The 12,377-nt window shown below is 60.5% G+C and overlaps 1 protein-coding gene across 3 annotated transcripts; it reads right to left on the bottom strand.

Moving 5' to 3' along the window:
- Positions 1 to 304: 304 nt before the first annotated feature.
- On the bottom strand, positions 305 to 7,669 carry SYNC (syncoilin, intermediate filament protein). Of its 3 annotated transcripts, none has more exons than XM_063355722.1 (4): positions 7,552 to 7,669; positions 3,480 to 4,824; positions 2,094 to 2,218; positions 305 to 890 (listed from the first exon to the last, which is right to left on the bottom strand). In XM_063355722.1, the coding sequence occupies exons 2-4, from the start codon at positions 4,815 to 4,817 to the stop codon at positions 827 to 829; spliced, it is 1,527 nt and encodes a 508-aa protein (XP_063211792.1). In that variant the 5' UTR covers positions 4,818 to 4,824; positions 7,552 to 7,669; the 3' UTR covers positions 305 to 826. The 3 variants fall into 3 exon arrangements, with proteins under 3 accessions (XP_063211792.1, XP_063211791.1, XP_063211790.1); XM_063355721.1 differs by having other exon boundaries at positions 7,470 to 7,578; XM_063355720.1 differs by lacking the exon at positions 7,552 to 7,669 and adding an exon at positions 6,291 to 6,420.
- Positions 7,670 to 12,377: the final 4,708 nt, after the last annotated feature.

Below are 12,377 nucleotides of genomic sequence, written 5' to 3'. Positions count from 1 at the left end.
GCATCTGTGTCCTATGAGACTAGGTGCTGGTATAGATATTCCTTACGTTTGTAACAGCTGGATGCTTTCTTTGTGAAATGAGTCAATAAAGACTTAATGTCCCCAAATTTTCAAGAATGAAGTGTGCCTTCCAGCTGAAGCGTGCTGCTGCCTGGATTTTGGGTCTGCCTTTAGCCCTTGCCACAGAACTATTTTTATTTTTTGTTAGTCTGCGGAATAGTTGCATACCTTCCAAGGACCTTGGTTTGACACACAAACCTGTTCTTTTCTCTTTGAGACGCAGCTTTGAGAATTAAAAGGATCCTTAAACTTCAACCTTTATTTTCAGTGTGAGACTTTATATAAAGTGGAAACCTATTATCCACAAACAGCTAGTTTCTGTGGCCCGCGGTGGAGCATGTCACAATACAGCAGAGACCCTTGAAATACAAAAGAAAATCCTGTTAAAAGGATAAAGCTTCTCTTGCATGTAAACTTTGAAAATCAAACCCCCTAACACTGGCTTCCAGAACAATACTTTCAGTGCAGGCTTACACAATCCACCTATGGGACAAGACAAGATACTTTTTTTCCAAACACAGCAAAACATACATCAAAACATTCTTCGTATATGTCCATTTTTCAGTGCAAGTATTATTTTCTCTGCTCCCCTGTGGAAAAGCAGTTTTATTACAAGACCGACGGCAGCGCCTTGAGAAATACAAGCAAACACTGGGTGTTCCTGGCTTCGGGCAGCTGCTGTGCATCGGGGAGGGTCAGCAGCAAGAGCGACGTCCCCTGGAGGTGCCTCTGTCCTCTTGCTACGAAGAGGAAAAGTCCATCGTCCCTAACACTCCTCCTCTGCTTTTTCTTCCGATTTGCAAAGGTGGCCGTAGATTTCTAAGCAGCCCCTGTATGGGTAGAAAGTAAATTTAGGCAACTGAATATTTACATAGAGTACTCTGGCTGGAGAAAGCAGGGAAGAGATGCTATTTCTGAGAAACGTTCTTTTCAGGTTATGGAAGAAAAGTAATTAGGAAACACTTAAGCTGGCTCGGTACGTGGTCTTGTGAGCGTGCGGACCTGGCCCTTGGCAAACAAACCGGCTCTAACAGAAGGGAATGTCATTTTTGGTGTGAGCTACAGGAGACGCCAGCTCAGAGCCATTCTTAACCCCGAGGTCCCTGGCGCAAAGGTGAAACTTAATGAGGTGTCCTGCTACTCGAGAAGCCTTGAGCGCTATCGCTTCCAGGGACGGCAAGTTGTAGATTGCCGGGAGTTAAGAGCGCGCAGTGCTGCACCCCCGCTTAAATGTTGGTCTGTGATTTAGAAGGACACCAAGCAGCAAAGACATGGGGCTGTTGGCATCTGGTCTGAATTGCAAATATGGTTATTCTCGATATATTGTGGAATGGCCGGTGACGTGACAGGCTGAAACAGAGGTCTCTTCCCCTGTGCTTACCCTGCTAAAGTCCTACCTGGATAAAAGAAAACTATTTGGGGTGGGGAATATCCTCCCGTGGTGCGCTTGGATGAGGAGGTTCGAGCGAGGAAAGGGAAAAAGGAATAATAAAGTAACAGTGAAGCTGCAGAAAACGGTTAAGAGCGTGTACAGCTGAGATTGGAGTAACACAACTGTGCCGAGTTTGGTGACTAAAATAGTCCACAAACTTAAGGACATTTTCTGGAGCTTTAAAAAATACCGTGTAATAAAGAAGACCCGAGTGAAAGCAGCAGTAGGGAGGTATAAGCAGAAGATAGTTCTCATTGAATAGCATCCGTGATGGGGTTTCCCAAACCTAAACCTCAGCTCCTTCCCACATATTCCTAAGGAAATGGGCACGTGGTTTTAAGTTGGGACACCTGCTTCTTGGAAAGCAACCCCTACTCCTTTGTGTGCAGGATTTGCCAGCAAATCCCTACTTGCTGGATGGCAAAGGGTCTGGAGTTCCCACCATGCTGCCCCACCAAACCCCTTGCTCACACTGCCCACGTGCCCAGGGGCAAAAAGCCCATGGCGTCCGATAGCTGTGTGGCCACCAGCCTCTCCTCCTCCTCCTCCCCCCAGCCCCTCCCCGGCCCCTCTGTGCTGCAGGGACAAGCCGCAAACGGACTTGTAGATGGAGAGCTCCCGGTGGAGGCTGGTCCTCAGCTCCTCCAGCTCCTGATTCTTGCGCTGCTGGAGCTGGACCCCGTTCTTCAGCTCCTTCAGCCTGTCTTCCAGCTCCTCGACCTGTTCCTGGGGAGTAAGAAGACACGAGGGGATTAGCCGGGGGAGGAATGCTGTCTCGGTGCCCACGCTCAGCTGCTGCCCACGCTCTCCTGGGGGGATCTGCCTGTTGATGGTGTTGGGCTGGACAAAGCCCAGCCAGGCTGGTGGCTGGCCAACCACCATCTTAAAAAGCCTCCAAAAAAAATAATAAATCTGTATTAGAAAGGTTGGGCTGGGTTGTGTTGGGTCCTTAGGCTTCTTGAGAGTTTTGGTTGGTTTTGTCCCCTGGACTACTTCGTGTGTGTTTTGAGAAGCTGTCAGAACTGTATAAACCTGTGAGCTGAGAGAAGATAAACAAGGAATTTGGGAAAAAAGAAAATGTGGAGGTACATAAGGGATGCCGCCAAGTCCTGTCCTCCCAGGCAGAGCAAACCCCAAAATCCGAGAGGAGCAGTGTCGCGGGCACTGGGGACCTGGTCCCCAGCCCAGCAGGGAGGAGAAGCGGTGGAGGGGACACGCCAGCTTTGAGACACTGCTCCGAGCCAGGCTGGGAGGAGGCAGCGATTACGAGCCGAGAACAGGGAGTGTTGAAATGGGGGAGATTAATTGTGGAGCCTCTCTGCCAAACGTGCTCTTGTAGATATTGAATTGCCTTGTCCCTCAGGACGCGGTGGCCGGGGGGGGATGCTGGGTGCAGCCAGAAATAACCCTCTCGCAAGGCAGGAGGTGAGACCCTCCTGGCAGCGGGAAGGGCAGGATCTGCCCCGGCAGGGCTGGGCTTTTAAAGAAAAGCCACCTTTATTTAAAACCGACTTTTCCGAGCGCCTTGGCTCAGCGAAGTGCACCTTAGTGCGAGCTGTGCTCAGCAGCACCGCTCAGCTCTGCCACCGGCCTGCTCTGGGAAGGAACCCTCCCGTCCCCTCTGCCTTGTCCCTGCTGCTGGGGCCATTTCTGAGGGGCAGGTCAAACCCAAGTGAGAATATGATCAGGAGAAAGCTTTTCTCCAGCACCTCATTGGGTGAAGCCCCAGTATCTTTCCACCGCAGCCCTGTAACCTCGGGTCCGACCTTTGCTCAGGGGCTGCTGCTTCTCCTGGCCCATGCCAGGGCGGGGGGGATGCTTTTGATTTCAACCAGCCGGAGATATGCCACCTCCTCACCCTCCTCATCAGCCCCACTCCTCCCCTTGGCCCTACGAGCAAGACCTTCAGCATCCACATTTCACCGGCTGCGAAGAACGACCCCCACCCTCCAAGCAAGAGTGTGCGAGGGGTGCCCGGGGCACGTACCCGGTACTGCCCAACCTCTTCATCCCGCTTCTGCTTGACGAGGACGATCTGCTCCTCCAGGCTGCGGTTCTGCAGCCGCAGCCGGCTGACCTCCCCCTGCAAGGGCCGCAGGGCTTCCTTCATCCCCTGGATCTCCCCCTGCATCTCCTGCAGCGCCTTCGCCCCCGCCTCCCGTCTCTCCAGCAGCCGCAGCAGCTGGGGCTCGTAGTGCTCCTCCAGACCCCGCCGGCTCTCCGCCACGAAGCTCTCGAACTCCATGGAGAGCCGGCGGCTCTCCTGCAGGTACAGGTTATCCTGCCGACACGGTGGAGCCTCCAGCCGCTGCCTCAAAACCTCCTTTTCCTTCTCGCAGGTCTCCTTCAGCTGGGATAGCTCTCCGGAGAGTTGCCCAGCCTGGGTCTCCAGCTCGCCCTGGTAAGCAGCGTGCTGGGAGAGGTCGTGCCGCCGGCTTTCCAGCTGGTATTGGCAAGCCACGCACTCCTTCGTCACCTTGAACAGCTTCTGCTTGATCTGCCGGATCTCATCCTTCAGGTTGTCCCTCTCCAGCTCCACTTTGGCCAGCAGCCGGCAAGCTGCCTGGATCTCCTCATGGGCATGGCGGATCTCCTGCAGCGCCGGCTCCCGCAGCTGGGAGAGCTCCGCGATCAGGCTGTCTCTCTCTTTCTCCAGCTGCTCAACGGCTTCGATGCATTCTTGGAAGTAGTCCCCCAGCTCTTCGAGGGTCAGGCACTGATGCTCTGCACCATCCGCGTCCAGGGGGCTGCCTGCCCCCTCTGCATCCATATCCAGAGGGATTCCTGCCCCGTCTGCATCCACGTCGGCTGGGATCCCTGCCCCGTCTGTGTCCATGTCCAGCGGGATCCCTACTCCATCTGCATCATCCATGTCCAGCAGGATCCCCGTCCCACCTGGATCTATGCCCAGGGGTATTCCTGCCCCATCCACATCCAGTGGGATCCCTACTCCATCTGCATCCCCATCCAGTGGGATTCCTGCCCCATCCACATCCAGTGGGATCCCTACTCCATCTGCATCCCCGTCCAGTGGGATTCCTGCCCCATCCACATCCAGCGGGATCTCAGCCCTGGCCGCATCCTCGCCCAGCTGGGGCCCTGGCATGTTTAGCTCCAAGGAAGCGTCCCCGCCGTCTGGCTGCAGCTCCCGGCAGGCGTCCGGGCTGTCCCGGTGCAGGGGTGTCACCCCCGCACCCCCCGCTGGGTCTGACGGGCTGCGCGAAAGGTCCGGGTGCGGAGCAGCACCTGCAGCCGCTGCCGGCGGGGCGGAGGATGCTCCAGCTTCATCCAGCTGCAGCTCTGGAGCGGGCTCAGGCTCTGCCATCAGGTCCCTGGAAAGGAGAGGAGATGTGAACCAGAGCAACGAGCGTAACAGGTCTCAGCCCTTCCTCTCTGCCCAGCAGCAGGCTGAGCTGGGGGTGCTCTCGCCGCGGCCCCGCTGTGACTGTCCCTGTGTCACCCAAGGGCTCTGCGAACTGGGCAGGGCTGCGCTGGCACGCTCTGATGACAGCTTGGACACAAATTCTCGGCTTTGGCATGGGCCAAAACAAGGGAAGAAAACCCTCTGAAAGTGAGTGACTGCCATGGAGGAGCAGTGAGGGATGCAAACTGGACCCCAAAACCGAGAGCTACGCTGGTGCCAATGGGAACTGCCCACCGTGTCACGGCCGATCTCCCCCAGCAGCACCGGTGTGACCGGCGAGATGGGAGCAGAGCTGCTCTGCCCGTGCCAAAAGCTCACACCCAGGGTGTCGCAGACACCGCGCGCCGCCGGTGTGGGCACCGGTGGTAAAACTCGTCAGGATTTTAGCGATGTGGCATAACCTCACGGCAAGGGAGTGTGCTGCTAAAGTGCAGGTGGGCTGCGGGATGGCTGGGATGGAGTAAAGCAGTAAAGCACCACACACACAGCGCTTGAGCGAGCGGCAGCTCCTGCGGCAGGAGCCCGGCGAGCTCCGCTTTGCAGAGTCATCCGATCCCGTCATTATCCCCAGCCCCGGTACCTGCAGCTGCCACCACCGAATACTCGCGTCTCACATTCGCCTGGCTGCTATTTGGGGGCAGGATGGAGAGGACAACCCTCGGGGACGAGCCGGGGCTTCTCCTGCTGCTTCCAGGAGCTGAGGCCGGGGGGATCGGTGGGAGGATGCTCTCACCTCCCGGCCACGCTGCTGAGCTCATGTCTAGTCATTCCCCAAGGAATGAGCGCAGGCTGGCACTCGCAGGCAGCCCTCGGCTCACGGCAATGGCTTTAGGGAAAGAACTGATTTTCACTGATACTTTCTCTCCTAATAAGGTAGTTTTCAGCAGCGATGACACATCGCAGCCTCGGACCCAACGGCCGGTCAGCTGGAGAGGGGGCAGCGTCTGGAAAGGTGGGGAATGGGCTCCGCTTCCTTTTTCCTTGCCCTTCTACCGTGCCAGCACTTATTTTTCAAAGTTCTGGGCTCTGCTTTGCATCAGCAGGGTGGGAGGGGAGGACGGCCGTCCCACCCTCGCAGCGGGGCGCGGGGGCTCGCTCCCACCCACCACCCCTCGTCCCAGAGCCCCCCAGCACTCCTGTGTACCCCACAGGAGCCACGTCCCCCCACCCCCAGTCGCTCCTGAGGGTCCAGGGATGCTCTCTGGGTGCTCAACCTCAGACCCCCCCACCCCATCCTTGCACCCCAAGCTTTGGCAGCCCCCTCGCCTACCCCCCACCCCCCACCTCGCCACGGCTCCCGCACCCATGGGACCCCCTCGGCAGACACCAGCCGCTTCTCTGCTCCCCCCCTGCTCGCCGCGGGTGGGCTCTTACCTTCCTCCCCCGGAGCCCAGCGCCTCCGGCTCGGCGCTGCACATGGGCTCAGCATGGGGCGGGGGGGGGTTATTAATAAACAGGGCTGGAAATCAGACTCCCCGGAGCAGCCGCTTCGCCCGGCCACCGCCTGCAGTGCCAGCTGCGGGCGGCTGCCTCCCTCCGCCCCGGGGAGGAGGAGGAGGAGGAGGAGAGGAGGAGGAGGGCGGGGAAGGCCAAGCCGCCTGCATCCCCGGCAGAGGCAGCCGCAGGGGCCGGCAGCAGCCAGCCCGCATCCCCGGGGAGCATCCCCCGCCGCCCCCAGCCCGCATCCCCGGGGAGCATCCCCCGCAGCCCCCAGCCCGCATCCCCGGGGAGCATCCCCCGCAGCCCCCAGCCCGCATCCCCGGGGAGCATCCCCCGCAGCCCCCAGCCCGCATCCCCGAGGAGCATCCCCCGCCGCCCCGAGCCCGATCCGGCTGTCCCCACTCCCGATTTACGGTGGAGATTTGCTTTGTGCGGCCTCAAACCCTCCCGCGGGGCTGGGGGCTCCTTCCCGGGAGCTGCGGGGTCCCATCCAGCGCGGGCAGGGCGCGGGGGGCGGGATGGGGACAGCGGGGGGCCCGGGCGGTGTCCCCCAGGGCTGCACGGGCTTCGCCTCCGACACGGGCAGCTGGAAGGGGAAGCGCCGGAGGAGGCAGCACATGGCGGCCGCAGGCTGCGGCCTCATCCTGTGCCCGGGGCGGGGTGCTGGCACCACGGTGATGCGCTCCCCTCGGCATTTATTAAAGCATATTAATGTATGAAATACCAGTAACTCAGGGGTCTGTAGATGCCGCGGGTTGGCCCCGCAAACACCCCAGCAATGGCAGAGCGCAGCCTCCGCTTCCCCTTCCACCCCTACGCCCGTCCCTGCCTCCCCTCTCCCCTCTCTTTTGGGGATGGAGATGGTGGTGTTTCGCTCTGCAAAGCCCGGTGGTGGCCGTGGCCGCAGTCCTGGGTGCCTGGAGGTGACGTTGCCCTCGCTGCTGCCCACAGCTGTGGTTTTCCACCCCGGCTCACCCACCATCCCCACAGCTCCGCTTTCCTGCAGCCACCGTCCCCATCCTCCCCGCCCCACAGCACCCTAAGCCGGCCCTTCAGCGGCTTATATTATTAGCATATATTTATCTAAAATACATATTTTAGATATATTGCCACCTTGGCATGGGTGCAGCAGCCCGGGGCGGTGGCCTGGCCAGTGGCCGCTGTTAGAGCCGGTGTTAGAGCCAACCGAGCCTACCTCCGCCGGGGCCCGATCCTGCCGCCGCCGCGGCTCAGGAAGTCGGCACTCGCCGCTCAGGAAGTCGCCAGTTTATGTGCCCCAAAATCACCCAGCAACGCGCACCACAGCTTGCAACATCGCCCAGTGCCACCCCGTCCCCGCGTCACCGTCACTGTCACCTTGCCCATGCCTCGCCGGCTGAAATCAGCTTTAAAATAACTGCGCTTGTCCGTCTCCCAGGAATGGAGCTTTAAAAGGAAAAGGGAGATTTGGGTGGGTTTTTTTTCTTTTTTTTTTTTTGGACCCTGTTGCTTTTTCCAGCACGACCCACCTTTTTTTTCTTTTTTTTTTTTCTCTCTCTCTTTTTTTTCCATGAAACGCCTCTATTTGTGCCGAGACTTTTGACTCAATAGGAGAGGAATGCTGTTAATTCGCGCAAGTTGCGTGTATAAATATATATCCAGAGCTGAAACTGGCCAAGGGGAGAAACCTGCGGGTCGTGCGGGCTGGGTCCAACAAACCCTTGTAGGGGATGGAGAGGACGATGGCGGCGGCGCTGCCGGGCCCCGGCTGGGGTTTATCTGATGAGCTGCCAAGGGCAGGGTGGGGATTGAAGAGGCTCAGCTGTTCTCGGCTCGGTAAGAGGATACCCCGGCCCCGGCGCGGGCTGTTTTGTGGATATAACCAGGCAACGGCCGGCTCGGGTGTCGGTGGCTGGACCCCGACGCGCTCGGCAGAGCCCGGCACACGTTGGGTCCGGCCGGCGCGGAGAGACGCCGCCGTCTGCAAACCGGCGTGGACTTTGCTCCGGTAAACAGAGCTGGCGGGGAGTTATCGGCGGCGCTGCTGCAGAGGAAAGCGAAAGGCAGGAGAGTGTTTGTGAGACAAAATGTTCCGGCTGTTAGAATAAATGGCGGCGGCTCCGGTGGCTGCCCTGCCTCACCACCGCGGCGTCCCCGGCACGGACCCGGCCAGCGGCTGAAGGGGGTCATGGGTCACTTTGCCATCCCTTGGGTGACGTGGTGCCGGTGCTGCCGTCCCCCTTCTCTGTGGATTTTTCCATCACACACAGCAGATCTGCCCTGAGGGCAGGGACGGAGCTGGCACCGCAGCCTCGCCACCGTGGCACCACCATCGTGGCACGACCACCCTGTCACCACCATGGCAGTGCGAGGGCTCCGGCCCCCCACAGTCTTTAGGGACAGGTTTGAGGTACCAGGGACAGTCTCCCAAATTTGGAGGCTCTGGAAGCGCCGGCGGCACCGCGGGGCACGCAAATCCCAGCGTTGACGGGATTTAGCAGCAGCGAACCTGGGCAATGCTGCCGGCCCCGTGCCCTGCGCACGCATCCCAGCGCGGTGTTTGCCGAGAACGCGGGGGTCCGGCCGCCTCAGGGAGAGCGGTGCCCGATCTGGCCCCCTGCGCGCAGGAGCTGCAATCTGATCTCAGGGGGAAAGTGTGATTCATCGCTGGAGCCGGGAACGCTTCCAAGGACGGATCCTGCCTTGGAGGGTGGTGGCACCATGTCCCCACTCCTGCCCTGCCCTCACAAGGTGGCCCCTTCGCGCCGGGAGGGTGGGGGGTCCCCGGATGAAGCCAAAGCAGCCATGGCTGTGGGGGGATGGCACCTGGGGGCAGTCACCAGAGCCTGGCGGGTTGGATGCCACTGCCCGTTTGGGAACAGCTTCACCTCCTGCCTCAGTTTCCCCAGCTGAGAGCTGGGGTCGCCCCCTCGGTGCCCACCGCCGGCAGCGACGCAGGGGTGCCATGGGGACGCCGCTGTGGGAGCCAGCACAGAGTGAGCACCGCGGCTGAGTCCCAGGACCTGGCACCCGGGGGCTCATCACGCACCCATGAAGGAGATGCCGGACCCACCGCAAAACTCCCCGGGGAAAGAGGCGTGGGGCAGAACCTGCGAGAGGGACACAAGGTCACCCAGTGGGACCGGGGAAGGAGGAAGAGGAGGAGGAGGAAGAGGAGTGCAGCATGGGCATGTGCCCAGCTGGGGCGGAGATGAAAGGGGGAGCCCGAAGGCTCCGTCTGTCCCGCAGGGACCTTGGGATCTCCACGGGAACGGGGCCAGACCCTGCCCCCAGGCCACAGGCGCCGGCGGCTCCCGCTTATCTGGGTGCTGGGTCCCGCTTTGCCCGCGGCAAGAGGGGACGAGGAAAGCGCCGTTCCTGATGTAGCTGCTCCCAAGGGAGATGCCAGCCCAGCCAGGGGAGCGGAGTGGGCGCGCGTGGGGGGTCCGGCTACAGGGACCGAGCACCGGAGCCCCGACCAGCGTGCCCACTCCCGTGTCGTGCTCCTTCGGTTTTACCTCTGCTCAGCCCAGATACCGGGCTTTAAACAAACACCTGCAGATACCGGGCTTTAAACACTTGGTCAAGGCCGCCTGTCCCGGCACCCCCGCGGCAGCCCCCGTGTGTGCCTGTGCCACCCTGTTCCATGGGCTTATGGGTGCCCCAAGCAGCGCTCGGCCACGCTCCTGCAGCGCCCACCATGGGGTGCGTGTGTGCGCGTGTCGGTGTGTGTGTGCGCACGTGTGAACCGCTCAGCGTGCACCAACAGCCCCGTAACAAGCAGCCACTGCAACACGCGACCCGCGTTATTAGCAGCCCCGGGGGTTTGTGCGATGCAGCTGGCAGGGGCTGATGTGGCGGGGCCCGGCACCTTTGAAGCAGCAGTGATGGACACCTGGTTTTGGCGACGTCTCCCTCTTCCCCCAGCTCCCTCCCGGAGCTGCCGGCCATGCTCGGGCTGTGCCGGGGGATTTCACACCCCAGGTCTGGGGCTGCCATGTACTATCAGGGCTGGTGCTCCATGGGGCACTTAGGGGGCAAATCAGCCGACGTGTCCATGACATCCCACCGGGCACCGAGACTGTGCTGACTTTCCCGCGGGCTTTCCCTTTGCATCGAATCCAGATGCTGGCATGGGAGCAGGAGCTCCCACAGACGGGGCCGTCCCTTCCCAGCACGAGGAATCTGTGCAGGGAGCAACTGCTTCTCTTTATTCATCACCGTCTCCACGTACAACGCACCTGAGCTGTTTGCCTTCGCCCTTCTGATGACATTTATGGCCCAGGCACCCTTTTATAAAACCCCTTTTTAAAACAGCGAGCGCAGTTTTGAGCATCGCAGCAACCAGTCCCCGTGTCCCAACGATCGCCAGCAGGGTCACTGCTGCCCGAGCGCCGGCGCAGAGGGCTCCTCGCTGGGTTTTTCCATATCCTGGGGCGAGCGATGGAGAGCAGCGGCTCCGGCTCCGGCTCTGGCTCCCCTCCCCATGGTGGGGATTTGGAGTGAGCGACTCCTTCTCGGGGATGCAGTGGTGTGGGAAGCGGCACCCACGGGGCTCAGCGGGGCCCGGGCGGCTGCGTGAGGACCTTGTCCCAGCTGCCCGCGAGCGCCGGAGGCGTTAATGAGTAATGAGGGAGCAGCCATCCCTCCCGCTGCCCCGGCCAGGGGAAGGAAGCGGGGGCAGAGGATGGGCTGAGCACACCCCAACGCGCCGGCAGCACCGAGCTTGTGCCATCCCGGCGCGAGGGGATGGAGCTTCGGCAGCCGCTGAAGCCCCTGATGCCACAGACGTCGGCCAGTGTGGCACCCTTACGTGCCATTTGGGATGTCACCTCCCAAGGGTCAGGCACAGGGGGGTCTCTGCCTCTCTGCCTCCCCTCCTGTGTGCCTCCGCCATGGCCTCGCAGGGGCTGAGCTCCAGCAGCTCCTCTCCCCGCGAGGCGCCCGGCGTCCCTGTGACCGTCTTGGCTGCGCAAGCGGAAAATGAGTTATCCAGCTGGGTACCCCGGCACGCTGCCGGCACTGGGGCTCTCTGGGGAGGGGGTGAGGATTTCTGGGGCTCTGCACGAAGGGCTGGTGCTTTAGGGATCCGCCGGACTGTCCTTTTCTGCCAGGAGCGGGACCATAACGGAGGGAAAGCTGAGGATGACCTTCCTCTTCACCTTCCTCCTATACTTTCCTCACCCATCTGACGAGAGCTCTCCCCGGAGGGTAGGAGATATTCTCCCTCTCCCTGTGATTATCTGGACAATGCCCCGTAACTCTGTGCAAATATATTTTTCAAACTGGTTCTGCTGCCATCCGAGGAGGGGCAAGATGTGAAAACCAGGATCTTTTTTTTGGGAGGTTAATGACTCGGAAGCTGGAGCTGGCGGCGGAAAGTCAACACAAATGCCCTAATTGGGGATTAGCTTTTCCCCAGCGCGATTCGCCTCGACGTGGGTCAGCAAAGCCTCGGAGAGCAGCGGCATGCTCAGCCCTCGCCCTGGGAAGGATCCCTTCCCCTGGGTCCACGGGGGGGTCAGCGGGGTGCCAGGAAATCACTGCCCGAGTGTTTCAGCCCTCATTTAGGTCTCGAGTCCGGGTTCAGGGGGTGAAGGGGGAAAAAAGAGAGGCAGAGACACAACAGCACCGCGAGCCCCAGCCCTTCTGCAGGCATCGCCCAGGAGTCGGGGTCACATCCCCCTCCCTCGTCACCGGTACCCCTGAGCAGCAGCAGGATGCTCGGGCTTGCACAGCCCACCAGACACGCGGTGCCGGCCCCCGAATCCCACAGCAGACGGCAACGCGCCGGGAAGCCCGTGGGATGGACAGGCTTCTTGCTTTATAAATTCTTCTAGTCATTTCCAGCGGTTGGCAAACTCCCCCGGGCACATGTCCAGGCCCTTGCGAGCCTCCGGGAAGGATGCGGTGTAAATGCAATGATGCAGCTTTTCACATCAGGAAAAGCATCCGCACAGGGACCCAAAGCCCACTGAGCCGAGAGTGTGGAAACGCGGCAGAAACCACCTGTTTTCTTGCCAGGCTCATGGCCTCCGGCTT

Source organism: Chroicocephalus ridibundus, chromosome 19 (assembly GCF_963924245.1).
Source record: "Chroicocephalus ridibundus chromosome 19, bChrRid1.1, whole genome shotgun sequence".
NCBI lineage: Eukaryota > Metazoa > Chordata > Aves > Charadriiformes > Laridae > Chroicocephalus > Chroicocephalus ridibundus.
This window is presented reverse-complemented; position numbering and strand designations above follow the sequence as displayed.